Source organism: Convolutriloba macropyga, unplaced genomic scaffold (assembly GCF_964194025.1).
Source record: "Convolutriloba macropyga unplaced genomic scaffold, txConMacr16.3 SCAFFOLD_843, whole genome shotgun sequence".
NCBI classification, from domain to species: domain Eukaryota; kingdom Metazoa; phylum Xenacoelomorpha; order Acoela; family Convolutidae; genus Convolutriloba; species Convolutriloba macropyga.
This window is the reverse complement of record NW_027452326.1, coordinates 18,145-38,657: the sequence shown is the minus strand read 5'-3', so window position 1 is coordinate 38,657 and position 20,513 is coordinate 18,145. Positions and strand designations below refer to the sequence as shown.

General features: G+C 34.1%; 1 protein-coding gene across 1 annotated transcript in view; it reads left to right on the top strand.

Annotated features, from left to right (window-relative positions):
* Nucleotides 1–20,513, top strand: part of LOC142357384 (EF-hand calcium-binding domain-containing protein 6-like) — a gene marked incomplete at its 5' end in the record, with an annotated part of 73,094 nt that overhangs the window by 34,667 nt on the left and 17,914 nt on the right. Inside the window, 3 exons of the mRNA XM_075409034.1 lie at nt 255–444; nt 13,085–13,189; nt 16,572–16,761. Of these exons, the coding sequence (XP_075265149.1) occupies nt 255–444; nt 13,085–13,189; nt 16,572–16,761 (485 nt within the window). The remainder of the gene's footprint in view (nt 1–254; nt 445–13,084; nt 13,190–16,571; nt 16,762–20,513) is intronic.

Below are 20,513 nucleotides of genomic sequence, written 5' to 3'. Positions count from 1 at the left end.
TTTACCCTTTTTGCAAAATAGAAATTGGAAAAAAGAAGTTGGACTCTAAAGCAGATTTGAAAATATTTGTGAAAAATTTTTAAATCACTACTCACACCCCCTAACCCCCCCCCCCCCCCCAAAAAAAAGAGCAACATCCCTCTGAATCCTCTCGTACATTTCTAACCTTTTAGCGTAAGAAATTTTGCTAAGCTTTATCGTTAAGCTTTATCGATTTTAATTGATAAAATTTAAACTATATCGTTTTTTTTCAGAATAGACGCAAGACGAAAACATGCCCAGGAAATAGGAGTTCCCATTGATGAAAGGGAAACAGAGCCAAACGGTCAAAACAGAGAAAACAGGATGTCATTCAAAATGATGCGAACAGACAACTGGAGTGTGAACAAAGTTGTGGAAGAGTTGAAAAGACACGTGACCACAATTGCAGATGACTTACTCAAGGTATCATAAGTACTCTCTGATCCCCCCCCCCATTAAAGCCCTCTCCTACTCATCAAAAATAATCCGATTAATCAAAAAAGAATATAAAGAATGTTAAACTACAAACTACTCTCTATATATACCCTGACATAGTTAAAAGTGATACTCTCAGAATAAGGGCACAGTAAAAAAAAACAGAAATGCGACATCATGATTCAGTGCAGATTTATTAAGTTGCTATGATCTGGTTATTTGTCAATCGGTTTTTGAAACCGACCGGTTGATAAATATTTTGGTTATTGTGCGGAGCATTTTTAGACCTCAACATGCCTTAACAAAATAATGAAGAACCCAAAGTAGCGCGAAAAGAACATGCATGCTTGAGCTAATTATTGTTCAACCAAACATTTTTGTTAATCCTTAATTTTGTTATGCTGAATTCTGGTGCCAGACAAAGTCTCATGCTGGACTATTGCTCCAACCAAAAAAACAAGGATAAGGTTTTGCTCAATAAAAGTAATTACCAAATTTTGGTCGAGCTGCCGATAAATAATGCTCATGAAAAAAGTCTTTTATAACAGTTTGCCCCGAAAAGCTGCATGGGCACATTCTTAGCACGCTTGTGCCTGTACTCTAGTCGAAGTTGTACAAAATGTCATTTTTTGCGATGCTGAAGAAACCACAGTAAAAAAAACGTATATTAAAAATTTTATATCCCGTAATTTGGAGATGACGATTGCTAACGGTAGTCTATCTACAATTTAGTCAATAAAAATAGGCAATATGGCACAGATATATAATTTTAATAATTTTAAGAGCTCGATATTTTTTAAGGAAAAAACAAGCTCTTTAAAATCATTGGGGCAATTTTTCGTCGTTTGAGCGTTGCTGTGTGACGGTATTGACCTATACAGAACAAAATCTGTTCAAATAATTAAAAATTTCTCTCCAGCTAAATAAGTAGCCCTAAATTTAAAAAATTTTACTCGACCTCTGAAAAAAGAAGCTCTGCAAATATTTTCAATGATCTATTTTTTATTGCTTTATATTACTCTTTATTGCTTTTTATTACTCTCTTTTTTAATTTTGGGCAACGCTGAACTCATACTCGAGTTCTGAGTCTCTGGATAAGTTATGATATTTTGCGCTGGTAAGGAAAACTTCAGCAAAACAAAACTTACAACCAATATTGAGTGCACAATTTTAAATCAGGCAACTAAAACAATTTTAAAAAGATGGCAATTAGCATAGATAAAGCCAAAATTTTGTTTTGATGATAGCTGCTGTTATGCTTTACGACTAAACGTACGGCCAAAAAATAATTGCATAAACAAGCTCGACATAGCTCGAATAACAGCACTCTGTGTCATAAAAATAACTCGGCTATGGATCAAACGCAATTACCAAAAAAACGGGAAGTAGGGATAACAACGTATACAAAAGAATGATGATAATGATTAATAAGAGGCACCCAAAATTGATCGTTTCAGACCAGTTGGTGTCATAATGTTAAACACCAATTTAATATAATGTAGTGAATGATGTATTGAGTGCAGCAATGGTTTGTTTTACTGCCTTCGAGCATGCCTAGAGTCCAATGACAAAAATAATTTGCTTTATTTTTTTGAAAAAAAATTACTCGAACAGCAACAGCAGCACGACCAGCAAGCAAACAAAAATTTATCTTGGCAAAGAAATTTTGCTAGAAACATTTATAGTCAGTTAATTTACGCTATTCAAGAACATCAACTTGCATTAATTATATACATAAAACAAGGAGGCGCGATACTCAGCATTTGTACAGAAAGTTACGACTCTGTTTAACCACGTTTCTAAAACAATTGTCTACTAAACGGGGACGAGATTTCCAATATTCATATATTGTTCAAAAATAATTGATATATCCATTTAAGAAATTCCGTTAAGCTCAATCCAATATACAACACAAATAATAACTAATTAGAAAACCGATAACACCTGTCAGAAAAGAGGCTAAGAGACAAAACACACATCAAAATCAAACAAAAAACAACATGCAATACTTACGACCAAAACTCAATATCTATCTATTTAAGAAAATATTAATGATAAGTAAGACAAAATCAGATAAGAACTGAAGAAACTGATTTGCAATTACCAGAAAAGATACGGGACCGGTCTTTTTGAGAAAAAATAACAAGAAGGCAAAAACAAAACGGCAAAGTTAAAAGTATGTTCATACTTTTTTTTAATGGAAAACAGTTTACACTTTTAGAAAACAGTTTAAATCAAAGTCATGAAAATCATTAGCTACCAAATTAAATCAATCAATTATTCTCTTATCTGTTTTTTCTCAAATATTGAGACCTCGCACAGTCCAGACTGTCAAACAACTACAAAAGGAACAAGTACTTGCAAAAATAACAAATTCAATTCAATTTTGCGATGAAACGGTTTCGAAGCCTGAAAACCATAATCTATTCGCAAAAACTTTTAAATATAATAAAACGCGCCTTCTTTCACCGTCATAAATTTGTCATGTGAATTGTCATTTGTGTGCCATTAAGGTGATAATTGGACAAGGCAGCAAAAGAGAAACTCTAAAAATGGAAAAGGTCCAAAAATGAAAAAGTTAAGAAAACTAGTTGTATCAAGACCAAAAAAATATTTAAACGTCAAAACAGAAATTAATGTGTATGTTTTAGAGAATGCAACCTCGATATGCTGAGGCTACAAAAGACAGTAACAGAAATCAGACTCAAATTGTGCATATATCTAAAAGTAAATTAATGTTGGATGGAAACCATGAGTCATAACAACCATAAGCTTTCAACTAAAAATAGTAATTAGACAAACTTGCTACTTCCTAGAAAGCCAAATGGACATTTCAACAGTGATTCTAATCTAAAGAAAAAAAACTACAAAACAGTGTGAAAAGAAAATTTCAGAAACATGATTACGCAAATGTTGCTAAAGCCGAAAAACAATATTTTTTTGGCCAAACATTTCATGTTTTTTCATGACCCTTCTTTTGACGTATTGTCTGAATTATCAAAAAGAAAATTTTGATTTTAAATCCTTCTACTCTGTATCTAACAAAAAATATATAAAACTAAGTCAAAGTGTTCTTTAAAAAGAGTACACCGCCCCTTGAAATATGAGTATTTTTTAGATTGTAGAAGACAGCAACTAGATCAAACCTGGTGTTGCTGTTTCCGCTTGTCATTTACAACAAAAACATTATCTAAGGGTTAAAAAATTACTAATTTGACCAAAAGGCAAGAACAGATTATGAAATTTTGTTACTTACCAATTTATATTGGCAAAAAAACGTTATGTACCAAGTGAATGTATTAAATTGTTTCAATATTAGCTCAATAATTGACAAATCAGACTTTTGAATAATTCGAAAAAAATTCAGGCATAAGACTACAAACAGAACATCAAATGATGGCAGAACTAAGAATTTCATTAAAAATTTTCCGAAACAGTTTGTTGGAGACATAAAAATTATGAGCTTTACTCAAAAATGACGATATTTGTTGGTTGGACGTCAATTGAACGTTAATATGACCGATTATTTATTGTACTTTTACGAGAAGACAGACTTACTATAATTGGGAAAAATGCAAGTACTTTAAAACGGGCAGAACCGAAATAGAAACCGAATCCCTCTTCGTTGCAAAAATCAACGATGATACAAAACTCGCCTTGTTAACGCTGCATAGCTGTTGAAAATGCAATTGTTCAAACAATTTCATAAGAGTTTTTGGCAAACGAAGGTCTCAATATTTCCAAAAATAAATAATACAGTATTTAAAAAAATCTATTTAAATTAGCAAGGGATCGCTAAAATAATGGTTCTTGAACACCTTTTCAGAAACCGGAGTTAAAAATAGCTCTTATCTGAAATCACAAAGATCGTGTCAGCTGTTTTTATGCCTTCACTATCGGTCAAAATGCACAAAGTGGGCCAAAAAAGGATATTTCACGCCAATTTTTACAAAAAGAGAGAAATAATGCCTAGTTTCCAAAAATCTAGACAAAATTGTAGCCAAAACAATTGGTTAAAACAATCCAACAAACTTTTTTCATCTATTAATGCAGAACCAATTAAACTATCATAAACAATTTTACCCTATTTTTTAAGCAGAAAATGGTTAAAATTTTTTTAAAAAAATGTGAACAAAACAACGGAAGTTAGGCTAATGTTCACAAATATTTAAACCACCGTGACTCCTCGAAAGAGACAAATTTCAAAAAACAATCTTTTTAATTTGAAATACTACGCTTGACAAGCTTTCTAATTATACAACTCACGACTCTGCGCGATTAATAAATCGGTCGGCGAAAATTGACTGAACAAAAAAGTTCAGTTGAGCCGGAACGACAAATGAATCAACAGAAACTTTGCAACAAAATTAAAACTTCTCGCGGCAAATTTTATTACAAAACAAGGGAGTATTTTCTTGATTGCGCCCTCTAAATGCAGACTTAGGAAACAATGAAGTTTATTATAAAAAGGTTCTCTTTATCAATTCTTCATTAAAAGGAAATTGAATCGCTTTTTGAAAAATCGGAAAAATGCCCAGTTTTGCCTGATTTGATAACTAGATTTGTTCTCAGACGAATAGTCTAAACTTCTGATATGAACAATTAAAATATGCTAACCTGAATTTGCTGGTAAATTTTCGTGCGAAAATTCAGCAACACTATAACCACAACAGATTGAAAACAGTTACAATAATTAGGGAAGATTTAAAATGGGAGAACGAATTAAATTAAATGTAAATAATAATTTCAAACTCTAGTCAGGTGTAAATATCGACTTGGGTATAAAAAACGGGCGAGTGTATTAAAGGGTTATTGCTGCTGGTCTTTTTATCACATCAGCAGTGAACAAATCTGAATTACTGAGCGGGTGGAAATAAAAACGGGTGGGTAGTTTATTTTCAACAGTATTGAGCTAAAAAAATTATGGAAAGTCAGGTTAGCTTCTTCGAGTAACAATTACTGCTTTTTCGACTCGTTTTTTATCTAAGCGACCGCGTGCCTTTTTCATTTGTTCACAAGGGGGTGGGACTTCCTTGGGAAAAGGTACATTTCCAGGCGGGTTTCTATTCCCACATAAAAGAAGGCATGGAAGAAAAAGAAGGTGAAGAAAAAACAGGATCAAAATCACAAATTAAAATTCAATTTAAATCTTTATTCCCCATTTTTAGCGGGTAGTAGCTCGCAGGGAATATAATGTAGCCATCAAAGCTATTTATCATGACAAGTGGATAAATTTAGCCTCATTAAGCAAAAATTCAGGTATAGTCTAAGATGCATTTTATTACAAACGAGTTACACACACTTGTAGAAATAAAGAAATAACTCCAAATCAATGGTGCAAAAAATCTGCTCTCTTCTATTCGCAAAAATTAACACATTTTTAAAGCTGTAGACGATCTCGCATAAAAAATCTACAGTTGCGACACGCGGCACAGTTGACTGGAAATTTGTTAATTGGTTTGAAAACGACCAAGTTATAATTTTGATAACTGTTTTTCGACATTTCAGCACACGTAAATATTACTAGTGAGCAAAAAAAACTAATCTCTAGTTCGGCAATTTTCAGGAAAAACGTTTGACATTAATTACTTTCAGCTGTGAATTGACTCTGAAAAGAGAAGTAAAAAAGAGCAACTCGGTTATTATGTTTTCTCAAAATCAATTAGTTTGAAAAGAAAATGTTGTTTAACGATTGACAGATTTGATAATACAGATAGCTATACTGATGATATAATAATTTCAGCTTGCTTCTGTCAGAGCCTTAGGTAGTTAGCCGGCAAAAACCTTCAGAGGAATTCCAAGCCAAGTAATCCAGAGCTTAGGTGGCTTTGCCAATTTGAGAGCGTCGCTCATTTAAGGGTTGTGTGCCGAAAGCCTCAAGTCTCTCTATACCATCTCTCTAAGGAAAAGCTTTCACACCAAAGTAGTGATTGATGCGTTCTGGTTTCAAAGAACTGCTCAGAGACAAACTATTGTATATATTTTGAGTTCGAGGTAGATATACGTTTACGCATCTTTGGTTTTTCAAATATTTTGGGATTTGACAATAGCAAAACCTCTTAAAATCAAAATTAATTATGCATATCACAAAAATTTGCTACTGAACTATTTCTCAAACATCTGCACTAAATTCATGCAGTCGTGATTATGCTCTAACCAATTACGTACATTACGTACATTCGGACACCCCGTCTAGGTAGATGAGGTCCCTCGGTGATATATATATATATATATATATATATATATATATATATATATATATATATATATATATATATATATAAACAATACCTGGTTTAACAAAATTTTTATGTCAACATTGTGCTATTTTCAGATATAGCGGCGCAGCTGCTTAAACAATAAAATATTATATGATTGGAATAAATGGAAATTCTGAGATAAGAGATTTTGGCATTATGGATATTACGTTAAGAAAACCATTAGTACGACGTAATGATAAACAATGACTGAAATTTTGTTGTTCCAGGAGTTGATCGTTAGCGGAATATACTTATTCTCTTAAAGAAAATATTTTGATAACTAATTTTCAATAAAATTGAACTAGTTTTTTCCGAGAAGTTTATATGTAGGAACACGACTGAATTGCTTACGACTTAAATTGATGAAAATCTCGTTTCGCGGTTGCATTTGTGTTTTGTGTTCTCACACTTAGAGGTTCTCAACTTAATGTTTTTCAAAGTAATCTGTAGATAAAGGGAAATCAAACTTTCATGAAAATTTGCTCACATGAAACTGTAAAACTTATTTCTCCCCATTCTTGGAAAATCAGTTGACCAGTTGACAACTTATTTTAGAAACGATACAACTCCTTCCAGGCTGCTCACATGATCTCTGCTTCAGTGTTGATTTATAATCTTGAAAGTATTGTATTGCTTAAGGAAATTTTTACAATTGTCATCGGCCTCAGCTCTATATTGTCATCTCTAAAAATTGGGCGAATAACGTTTGTAATCGCAAAAAAACATAACCATACACGTATTTTCACCCTGCAAGGACCCTCTAAATATAAACACGACCTCAAAGACTGTTTCATACTAATTTTTGGAAGTTTTGTTTCTTCTAACTATTGTAGTAAGCGTTTCATGACAAATATTACGGTTTCTTTACTGCTGTTGGTCGTAAAAGGAAATGACACGAAAACTCCATTGAAATTTAAAATAACTTGATTTTTTCCTATGGGTTTTATAGTGATTCAAAAATTTTAATTTGTCAGGTACAAAATCAGAAGTTTCTAAAATACCTACATGTTTATGATTTGATTTTGTAGTAGTTAATTGCTCTCAAACGAAGTTTGTATCAATTATATAAGTCCTTTGGTGGTCTTTTTATGCGATTTTTTGCCATACCGATTTATCGTCTGACTCATTTGACGTTTTGTCCTCATATACGGTATAAACAAGTAACGCCCAGAGGGCATCGAAGGCTCTCAGAACGCTACACCTTGCCAGTCACTAAGAATAATTGTTTGGAGGAATCCATTTCATGGTGCTAAGGGCGGTTCTTAACCTTAAACGTTTGACACCCCCCAGTCGTTGCCACTCCACTGTCAACACTCTCCCGCTTTCACACACCGCTCACCCCGCCGCGCCGCCCCCCCCCCGCCACTCAACCCCCCCCCCCCCCACTCTTTACCCCCACCCCCGCCCACTCACTACCCTCCCCCAACACGCCCCCAGTCCACCCACCACCTGGTGGTTTGGACCCCTTTCGTCCAGCCATCCTAACCCTTCTCCCCATCGCTTGACCCTCCCCATCCTCTTCCCAACTCCGCCCATCACCCCACCCTTCCGCTTAAACTCACCCCCCCCCCCCCAATGTTAGCATCTCTTCCAAGCTGCGCACTACCAATCCCTCGCCGATCGTTTGAGAGCAATTCGCCCGACGTTAGTAAGTTATGTCTACATCATTTCAAGGAGGCTTTTGTGGGTGATTATTTTAGGGACATAGAATACTGAACTCTTGTTTGAGATCAAAAAATGTGATTTGGTAAGGTGTAATCTTTAATTATTCGCCAAATGTTTTTTAATCCGCCCAATATCCTTTTATTTTTTATCCATGTTAGTAGGGGGGTGTAAGCGGGTGTGCACTTACTGTTCAAATAGGTTAGTAACTGATTCAAATCAATATCTCTCAACTTTCAAAACTGACATTATCAAAACCAGCTTGGTATCTATTGTACCCCCCCCCCCCCCCTCTTGTTCTTCCTCGCTCCTCGAGGAATGAAATCTGCGGACATTTTTTGGTTAAACATAGATAGGTTCTTCTGAAGCTCTATCAAGCTTAAGTTATGCCCAATTTAAATTTAGATGTACTTTCAAATTTACTCTGCGAGTCATTTGAACTCAGTTTTCGTGAGTTTTTTGAGTTCTTGCATTATTTCCAAAGCCCTTCGTCTCCTTGTTTCTTTTTAAAACTACTGAGACTGAAATTAGAACCTACATTATTACATTATTAGACAAAAAAAATGGCGTTCAATTTCACAAATGTGTTTAAATTTCAGTACACTCAAAATACAGTCATATATAGACTATATTTCCCCAAAAAGAAAGGAAAAGGCGGAAGTGTTTGAACAAGTGCGCGAGGAAGTAGAATTTTCCAATAGAGAATGGAGGAAATGTACAAGGAATCAAAAAGTCCCATTTCATCATTTTTACGAACAAAAAACTAGCAGAAAACTTCGATAGTTTTTTTTTTTAAATTAATTAGTAGTTTGAAAGTGAGTGGTTGAACGCCGGCCCTGGTTTGGGCAATAATTTCAATCTAAGAAAACGTGCAATTTTTTCCCAGGTTCAGGTTTTTATATCCTTAATTTTGGTTTTGACTTTTTTCTAGGGTTTCAGAACATCAGCCCTGACAACAAGGCTCGCAACTTTACTTCATAATTTTTATAGTAGTATTGTCTCACACAAAGTGCAATATGAAATCTGGTAACTGCTTTCGGCTGTCCGCTCTTTCGGCTAGAACTTAACCTTTGATAAAAAAAAATCCGATGAGACCTGTAAGATGAAAGAAGAATGGTGTGAACAAACAAGCAGGCGCAATCAAAATGATGTCTTGAACTGGTTTGAAGAATTAAAGCTCTGATGAAGGCGATGATTTGATCATTTGTGTTCTCTTGTCTACTGACGTGAGATAAAGCGCGGAAGGAATGCTATCAGAGGTCGATGGGGGAGGAGGGAGGGGGAGGGGTGGGGGTTGGTATTCCGCAGGCGGAATAATTTGCACTGAGACAGCCACAATAGCACAGTTGCATAAATTATCTAATCACCCTTCGCTATAACGACCTAAGAAGACAGTAAGCTTAAAATGGGAACAAATTTGAAATGGGTTTTATGCAGCTGATCTATATAACTCTTTTTAAATAACTCTCTCAAATCATTGCATGCAATTTGATGTCATGAAAGCATGAAAATTGTTGGCACGTGTTTGTTGCAATTTTGAGCAATGAACAATTTTTAATCAAGACCTGTTTAAACAAACGAATAGAAAACCTTTTTTAATATTGGGGAACGCTCTGAAAACTTCCGTAAATGAGAATCAAGGCAGAATAAAACGAACTGTTTGTTCCGCACTCCAATATCAACCATCAGAATATTTGCAAACAATTGCTTCAAATATGTCATCTTGAGAAACTTTTTTAATCTTTCGTTTTGTTGTTTGTTTAATTGTGTTGTAATCTAATCCATTCAGATGATTTAAATGATGCTGCATATCTTTGAAAGTTTACTGCGATTTTTCTCCTGGGGCTTTTTCCTATCTAATATTGGGTGGAAGTTTAATTCCACTCGAAACCGCCAATGACGGAACGGAACATTTAGGTTTAAATTTCAAATATCAAGTATATCTAGTATTTGTTAATTTATGTTTTTGTTTGACTGAGAAAATTTATACTACGGGTTATAAATTTCAATTTCGCTATTTCAAGAAATTAAAGAATTTTATATTACGTAAAAGGCATTTTTTGGCTTACAGAGAAAGGACTGGTAGACGGAATGGCAATGCATTTTGGTTACGATAAGAACTTGAAAGTACCGATTCATTTTCGTTTCAATACAACGCTTATTAAATAATATTATTTCCCTAATTATCTTAAAATGAAATATTGTAAACGCTGAACAATTGACGTGAACGCTGAATATTTTGACATCAATCGACGTTATCTTTTTAAAATAAAACTGATAAATATCTTATCAATATAATAAACTGATAAATTTAATATAAACAAATATAACTGTCAGCAAAATGCTAAGCTAAATTTTAAACAAGATAATTTTTAACCAGAAAATGCTCCCAAATTTTCCATTTTGAAAGACTTTTTCTCAATTGAGCCTTCATCAAAAGTTCACTTCTCTTCAAAGAGATTTGATATAATTAAAGAGACTTCACTTTTTGTGTCAGTTTTGTATTTTTAGAAGATTTTATCAAGTTAATTTAAACATTTAAAGCGCTTTGAGTTGAGACTGCAAATTTTTTTCACCGTTTGTCAGCTCCTTTTAGTAATTGCTATTCCTTTCCGACACAAACAAAAGCTGAATCTTGCCATGCGTGTTAACCGTTGGGTTAACTGAAATCACAAACTAATTTAAAAAGCTCAAAAAAGAAATTTTGCCAAATTTTTAAAAATTATTTGAATGCCATAGTTCAATTTGAGGGCAACTGGTTTACATATATATCCATGGTGTTACCAAGTTATCAAGTTATTCCTAGGAATTAAACTTTGTCGTGATTTGTTTTGATATTTTAAAACTTGATATCTTTTTCTTCCCAAATCCCTTAATTTATGTTAATAAAATTTACTCTTTGTTATGAAAAGTGCACCCAAAATTGAGAAATCTGCAACATTTATGTTCAGTTCCTTTGGCAAATTGAAATTAATTGGTCTTAAACCCTATCGGGAAAATTACATTTTCTCAAAGGCGCATATAATGAAGCAAAGTGATCCTTTGGTTGTTCAGCCCATAAATTGAACCCCTTGTTGGATCTATTTTTCAGTGAAATCAAACTTGATGGCTTTGATAGGAAGCGTGAACAATCTTTCCATGTTGATCTTTCCATTTTGGATGGCATAAGAAATCATCAATATATGTACAAACTTACAAGATATTTATATGGGTATCGAGATACAAAATCTTGACACGATTACCAAGAGAGATTAATCATAACTTGGCAACGCGACCTTTGTTGTAAAAATTAAGTAGCCCCTTAAAACGAGATTCAGCACCATTTTGCAGCGACAATTTGCAAAATTTGTAGTTGAGAAAATGTTGAGTTAATTCAAAAAACTGTTGAGAAAATTCAACAGTTGTTTCTTTCACCATTTACTGCAATTTGGTCGCATGTTGTGATGTAGTATGTTATGGTAGCCCAGTGAAATGAAATCTGATAAACCTTGCCAAAACATGCAAGGTCTTGACAGTCTTGGCAAAACATGGATTATCTTTTCAAGATCTTGATAGGACAAAAATTAAGTACATCTTGGTAAGATCTTGCCATGATTTTATCAAGCTGTATCAAAAAATTTCTTAATTAAATTTGCCATGATCATGGTTAAACATGGCAATAGAAATTTCAGTGTAATTGACAAGCGTACAGAGTAATCAAAATGCTGTGATTGCTCTTTTCCTGAACATTATATTTTTAAATTGCTCTTCTCAAGACTTTTCGCATTTAAACAAACGTTTTTGTCCTCGGATTCTCGATTCCGTTTCTGTTAGTCATATATCAACAAAAATACGTTTCAAACCCACAAACAACGGTTTTTTAAATCTTTTAAGCCCTTTTTTGTATTGACTCGATAGATTTGGGCACAAACACGTATGTAAAATCTGTAAATAAATGAAGGTAAAGTGGATCAAAGACGCCTTTCAATATAGAACGAACTCATAAATGTTTTCTAAACATGAATGAACAAAGATAGGTCCCAAGGCAAGTTCAATCTCATTAAATAGCTCTGAAATAATTTATTCCGTAGAACTGCACAATTGTTACTTTCAAATCAGTCGGTTATAATTATTGTTTCTTAGAAAAAAATTTCGAACTCTTTTGTCCTCTGCTCTCTCTCCAATTGCAAATATTCGACCTGCTATGCTAAACCTAGTGTTTGGTCTCTATGAACCCAGTAAACAAAGGTTCAATTCACTTTAACGCATTTTTATTATTGATTGCGGGACAAACGTTGAAAAAATTGTGATATTTTGAAATCTGTAAACAAGTGAGGTAAAGTGGATCAAAGACGCTTTTCGGTGTAAAATTAACTTAATAAACTAACGAGAGCAGCATTTTCCGACATACTTGATAATTCTTGCTAATTGTTGATAAATCTTTATAATTCTTGCTTAATCTTTTTTGGGTGCTATTGAATTTTTAATACTTGGTAAAAATTGCCATGTCATGGTTAACCTTTCTTGGTAATCGCGTCATTTTGTTTCTCGATACCCATGCAACGATCTTGCAAGTTCGTACATATCTTGATATCATCTTGCCATGTAACATGGCAAGATCTTGGCAAGATTTTCCATGATTAAGTATGTTTCTTATAAAAGCTATCAAGTTTCATTTCACTGGGAGCAAATTAATGAAGTTTTGTTATTACAAAATATGGTTTCAGGCTTTCCAATCCTTTGATGGAGAGGACAGTGGGAGGATAAAAGCGACCGACTTCAGAAGAATCATAGAGACATTCTGCTTCCCACTCAAAGATACACAATTCAAGGTACACTTTAACATACGGCACCAAATCTTCTCTCACACACACACAACTTGGCCCTCAATCTCAAACCCCCCCCCCAATCTACCAAGGGCTGACTACCATAGATGAATCTTGACACTATATCCAAGCCATATAAGGATCTCGTGGTTACCTACTTGCCCCTCCCTTTTCTCCATATCCCAATCTTGTTATCCCTCTACATACACATAGTCACACAATTACAGTCATGACAAAATGAAAAAGTGACAAACTAATGTACAAACACGTGATCAAACAGACTAGAAATAGACCAAAATAAAGAGCAATTAACATTCTGAGTTCGGCCTTCATTGCCATTGCCATCAGCCGTGGTCATCACCCCGCTTGAAGGGAGAATTTGGGGAAGAAATTTGGGCGAAAGTTTTTGAACAAAGTGAAGATAATGAGAATCGATGCGTGAAATGAAACGATTTCACGCCCCACTTGTCTCCCCTCTTTTCCTCTTCCCCCCACGTGGGAGTTGACTTATTTACCTTTTAAATATGCCATTAGAACGAGATAGAGTAAAAATACAGAGCGAAAGAGGGAAAAGATTAGAAAATGGCAACTACAAAGAAAATACACACATACACATGCATTGGGTTGGTTAAGAGTACAATAAGGAAAACTTTTAATCTGAAGTATCATTCGGAGTATCATCAGCTAACTCTCGTCAAAATGAACTTTAACATCGAATTTCTTTAATCAGAAAGAATTTTTGCATCTTCAAAAATCATGCGCGCGTGTTTGATTTTAAAAATAAATTCTTTAAGTATTTTTTTCAAATTGCTATGATATATAATATTCTGTTGCGCAATTATAGTGACTGTTGAGGGGGTATTTAAACGTTCCAAGCATTTAACAGTGATAGTCTTGAAATAGAAAACCAATTCTACCTAATAAAATTTTTAATTCACAATTTTTTTGTATGGAACTATGCGTTTAGTGCCAAGTCTCATCTCTTAAATTTTTCCCACTCCCATCGAAGTTTTATAAATTATTATGGAGTACTTATTTCTCATGATATTGTCTGTTGAAAACAATATTTAAACATCTATTTTTCTAAAATCAAACTAATATTTGAATCTCTGCTATTTTTTTTCTCAATAAACTGCATTGCGACCACGTCTCCAGGCTTTTCTACCGCAAAGCTCATTGATTAATTAAAAATTACCTGAATCCTACCCATATCCCTCGGTAATAAAGAAAAGTTCCAACCGGACTTGACCCCCAGACAAAATCAGTACTGAGCAATAGTATTTCAATTCTATATTTTCACTCTGACCAGTTCTATGATCATGTCATAATTTAGACGTTTTATGACCAATTTCACAGAACAAAAAAAATTGTCTGCATTTAGAATGCAGCATGATAAAAGTACACTCTGAAAATGCTATTTGCACTGAAAGTATGGAGTCTGAAAATGCTATTCAGTTGGTGGCGAGCCAATTCTTACCCGTTTCGTGGTATGGTGGGAACGTGAGACACTATGAGTTTTATTTTCAGATTACTCCCCCCAGTTGGCTGTTTTTTGTTTCTGAAATGTAGAGTTACAATCCAAATATTCATTCAATAATCCCTTACAATCTGAAATAAAAACATAAAAATTGGCAAATTGGACCCAAATTGCAGGTTTTTGCAAAATCTCCAGGGCCTCGGTGTGTATTTGTTGGTTTTCGCGGGTACTTTGGGATTATGAAACGTTTCTTACAATATTTTAAGATAGTAAGCCCATCGTTATTCTCAAAAAGTGCATCGTCCAAATTTTATATATATATATATATATATATATATATCTTTATTATATATATATATATATATATATACATATAAATATATATATATATATATATATATATAGATATATACATATATATATATATATATGTATATATATATATATATATATATATATATATATATATATATATATATATAGTTTTTGTGTAACTCTTTGGGTGTGTGTGGAACTCAGAGTTCTCGATTTTTCTTTTATTTGGCGGTGTTGTTTGGCTGTTGTAGCCGAGCTGGAACCAAATTAAATGAGACAATGTTGAAAATGACAATTTTCATTTAACCAGATGGTTAAATTGGAAACTATGAGAACATTAGAGACTTAAAAAATTTAGAATTTTTTGGGCTATAATCTTAGCCACTCAACCTCAAGTGTGACACTTTTAGTTTTTTGCTGTACCTATTTCTGCTATTTATACCGTTTCAAACTCCAAAAACAAACAATTAATTGTCCACAAAATTTTCAAACAACCTAAGAAGCCTCTACCTTACTTTTTTTTCTTAGAACAATAATAATCTTCCATGGTTCTTTGACTTTACTGTTTTATTGTATGTACTCTGCGCCTTTATCTTTTTTGAACCAAATTTCATTCAAATTTCTTGCTATGTTCTACAGAGTTCATATGTTTAGTTGTGTTATAGTTGAGTTCCTCCGTTTCTTAAAACTTTTGCAATGATATTATGTTTGTCCCTCTATCTCTCTACATATCTACAACAATATGTTTCAGCAGCTACTTTTGTATAACTAAAAAATTTTTAGGCTAGCACATATTTCCTAATACGTTGAGACGTTGGTAGGTTTTAATTATTGCGTTTTTGATTTAATACAGTTCCTCTCGCTGTTTAAGGATAAATCTTAATGGCATTTATACATGGCTCAGTAGCTTAATTGACAAAAAGCTGTTATTTACTGTCTGGAATGCCTTCGTTGTTCTCTCTGAAAATAGTGACTTTATAGTCAAATTTGCAATGCCAATTTGTCTCCAAAAAATTCAAAATTAATTTGGAAGTCTTATATTTTCCATGTTTTCTCTATTAAAATAATGGGAAATTAAAAATCCAATCTACAGACTGAAAATATGATAGTAGTCGATTATGTTTTCAGTCTGTACGGTCTGCAAAAACAAAGTATCCTTAGGAGAGACTGTTCCAGTACTGATTTTACTTTCTACATTTGGAATATCATGAATCAGCGGATATCATTTGGAATATAATTGGTTCTTTATGTTACTACGGTCTAGGTAATTTTAAATATGGTTTGTTAATGCATAGAAATTTTAACATAGCTTTCCCACTGAATAATTTTATGTAATACTCAAGTATTGACAAAAAAAATTGAAAACAGGCCGAGAAAAATTGGTTATCATTATCAGAATCAGTGGCAGTCTGTTTTTAATACAAAAATTGAATGAAAGAAAAAATTTTTAACAAAATTGAAAAACATACTTTTGGTCTGCATCGGAGTTTTGTTAAGCATTGGGATTTTTTTTGTTAGTGTCCCTATAATATGGATAATATCGACCCACTAAGCTAGGTTAAGAGAAACCATTTAACTTTTCCCCGCTTTTTCCAGGGTTTGATCCAGACCCTCTATCTCTATCAGGACTTGACCTTGAGCTACATGCAGTTTCTGAACAACTTTGTGATTCCGCAACAGCACAGGCATCACTACCAGTTGCCAAGTGAAGACACGGCTGAGAAAACTCAAAGATACAGTGAACTGTCCAGGCTGAAAACATCAAAACCCAGAGATGGTGGCATGAGTAAGTAAAACAGTATGTTCAGAATCACAGCTTGCATCTTTCATATTACAGCCCCCTTGCGAAATTATCGCCCCCTTTTGGCATGATTACGTAATTGATGGGGCTACCCAATCTCGGGGGAGGGGTATAATGGGGAAATATCCCACAATTTTGTAGCCATGTTGAAGTTTGCTGCTCGTTTTAACTTTTGATGCTCGTTTTAATGCTTGCGCAAGTTTTAGATTATCCAAGTACCATTTTGACCTCTGATCGTATTGTATATGAAAATATGTGTCTTCTCTTATGTGGATTATTGTTCTAGTGCAGAGAGCCAGAATTTATTAATTGAGTTTCAAGCGGGAAATCGATTTTTTTTTATTGAAACTACACAAAAACTATGCCCATTTAGCTCTCTACGAGTTTTTTTTCTACTCTGCTATTTAGTATGTCTTCTGTAAATTGCATTGAAGCTGAACGTGCACACAAAAGTATGATTTTGCTGCAACGTGCAACGCAAAGCTCCTGTTTGCAGAAATTCCCTTGATAGTTTTGAGCGGTTATTGCTATCTCATCCTAGAATGCAATGCTTTAACGACGAGATCTCGAAAAAAAACAAACTTCTTCTCGCAGAACGTTTGTTCAATGTGACTACCGTGAAGTCTACGAGCCATCTAAACTAAAAGAAAGAACTCCTAATCCCATCCAAGGCTATAGCAAAAATTGTCTTCAATACACCGTTGAAATTGACAAGTTTCATCAAAGCTAGAGCTACAGTCCTTCCACATTGTTCAGCACTGTAATTAAGTCAATCTGATCTGAGGAATTGTTGGTACCTGTTGTAAAACTTAGACCCAAGAGGCAGAAACATGCATGTCATCATTTATAGGATGTCAAATTATTGGGTCGATGAGGATGTCAAATTATTACTTTCAATGGGTCGCTTCTCAACTGGCTTGCTATACTTGTACTGTTATTGTCAACAGATTTGTGATGGTTTTGAATAAAACATCAACAAGCTTAGAAATTGTCTTTTGTTAAAGTTTCATAAAGTAAAAGAAGAACTTACATAACCAAATCTAATGTTGTGTCGATAAATAATGGCCCAAAAATTAAATTTGATCCTAATTCAAATTGTGTCTTTCATATCATTAATATCTTATTGACATACAATCAGATGACAGAAGTTAAATTTTCCCACCCATAGAAACCTACTTCAAAGAGCTACCTCTTCAAAGTAGAAAACCTACTTCTTCACTGAGCTCAGACTGATGAACTCTATTAAATGAAAAACAGGAAAAATTAAGAAAATAAAAAATGAGGTCTGGGAATCGGAGCCAAAGTCTATGTCACATGGTAATCAAGTAAAAATAGCTTTTGCTAATCTAAATGTTGTTCTCTGTTTTTTGCATTGATAAGTGTCGGTATTTTTTCGTATTTCTGTATTCTTTTGCATTTCAGAACAAATTTTTATTTAAAACTCAACTTATTGACTTTTAACCCGTGCTCGAGACCACGACAAAATTGTGCCGCACAGTAAAATCTTCTGGGGTAAATAAAAATAATGAGGGAAATTTGTTCCGAAGAAAAATAACAGCTATAATTACTAGTTCTCCGCCTAAGTCTTTCATGCCTTTGCGTTATCAATTGTTCTTTGTTCTGTTGTCAACTTGGCTGCCATCAAGTCTAACGTGATTATATTTTTGACGTCTAAATTATTAGTTTTCAGACCTGCTAATTTACTTCAGATGTCCAAAATCATTTTGGTCCTTGATGGCAATCTTTTTTCAATTTTTTTCCGATACTTTCAGTTATTAGATTGTCAAATCTAATTGAAATTCCGATTCTATTGGATCAAAAAATCAGAAAACACCAAAAGACAAGGCGATGTTGCTTGTGTGGCTCGAAAAATCGAAAAAGATTTAGTCACTTTGAAAACGCAGTTACGGCAATCCGGCACATATGTAAAGTGCCTACGGTCTCACTGGAAAGAGCTGAAAGGTCTGGATGCTTTGAGTCCGAAGTATTTTTCTTTCTGGGATCACGATTTGCGCATGTTTGTATAACAACATTGACCTATGAGACTCACGCAAAAATTGGCCCTCTCGTCCAACTTTGTGGGACTATAACACTTCTACCTCCTCTGATTATTATAGTAGAGCCTCTCAAAATGGTCACTACTTTTTATTGGGATCTGTAATGGGAAGGAGCTAAAACTTGATCAGATTGTCAGTCAAATTGTAAGAGTATTTTGTTTTGAGATTTGTGAAATATGCAAATGTTCTCACCCAGCGAAATAACATCTCAACTTTTGATTGGACATGTCCAACGGTGTTAATTCGGAAACAGCTGAACTCTCTGTTGAAATTAAACGCTGTGAACTCTAAATACTATCAGTATCCTAATAATTGGTCCTGTTTTTATAATTAATTAATAAAGTGATTCCCGATCGCGGGTACCAAGTCAATTTAATAATAATAACAATAATTATTAAGATAGCTATTATAGTAATGCCAATAATAATAATAATAATAATAATAATAATAATAATAATAATAATAATAATAATAATAATAATAATAATAATAATAATAATAATAATAATAATAATAATAATAATAATGATAATAATAATAATAATAATAATAAAACTAATAATAATAATAATAATAATAATTGAGATACCGGCTCCAACTGGAACCCCTAAAACTCAATGAATGTAACCAAGCCTACAAGTACTAGTATATTTATTTATAAACTCTTATGCTATTTAACTACTATCTTTTGTACATATGTAAATCTCCAATAGGAGATATGTGTTACGAGTTGTTAGTTGTTCACTTTATCGCCTGTCACTTAGCAGGTAACTAATCTAGACCGCGCTTTCACACTTGTGTTAAGTGCAGACGAAAATAACGCCGAAAAGATACAGTCGGTTCGTGGCCAAGAATAGATTCTTGAACTTAATTCTTTTCAAAATCATAAGTTGACCTTCAACACTGGAACATACACATACACAGATCCTAAGTGATCAACATCTACAATCTGCAGTTATATTAGATAGATCATATCTACCCAGCGATACTAAAGTATCAGATACAGAATACTCTCCCTTCGGAGCAGAGCAAAGACGACATATAGCGCGGGATCACATGGCGCAGTCATCTGTTAAAACTCCTCTCGGAGTACCTCCATTCTGGGACTCAGGGGCAAACCCACCTACAGAATGGAACACTTGGTTCGGGACTCTCAAAATGGCAATAATGGCGAGGGACAACCTAGAGGTTGACAAACTCTTGAAACTAAAGCCAGCAAGAACAGAACTACCCTATCCCACAATCCCGACATACGAAGAATCATTCGACGGGGAAACAGTAGATGAAGAGAGACAAAGAGATCAGAGAAATGAACGCAGAAAAGTGGACTGGGAGAATGAGTGTAAAAAACTAGAACAAAACGGCCCAATGATAGACAAACTCCCATGGGACGAGGCAGATCTAAAGGTCAAAAGCCTCATATACCTCTCCCTAGGAGTGGAAGGAACAAGAACTTTCCACCAAAGAAATCTGCACTCCAAAATAGAGCGGTGCTCCACCAACGAACTAGTGCACGAGCTAACACTAACATTCACCCGGCCACGAAACAGAACATTCGACCGGTTCCAATGCTTTAAAACAATGCAACAGCCAAATGAATCCTTCGAGACCTTCTACAGCCGCCTTCGGGAACAAGGGGCACACTGCGAATTTGAACATCTCGAAGAAGACCTGATAAAA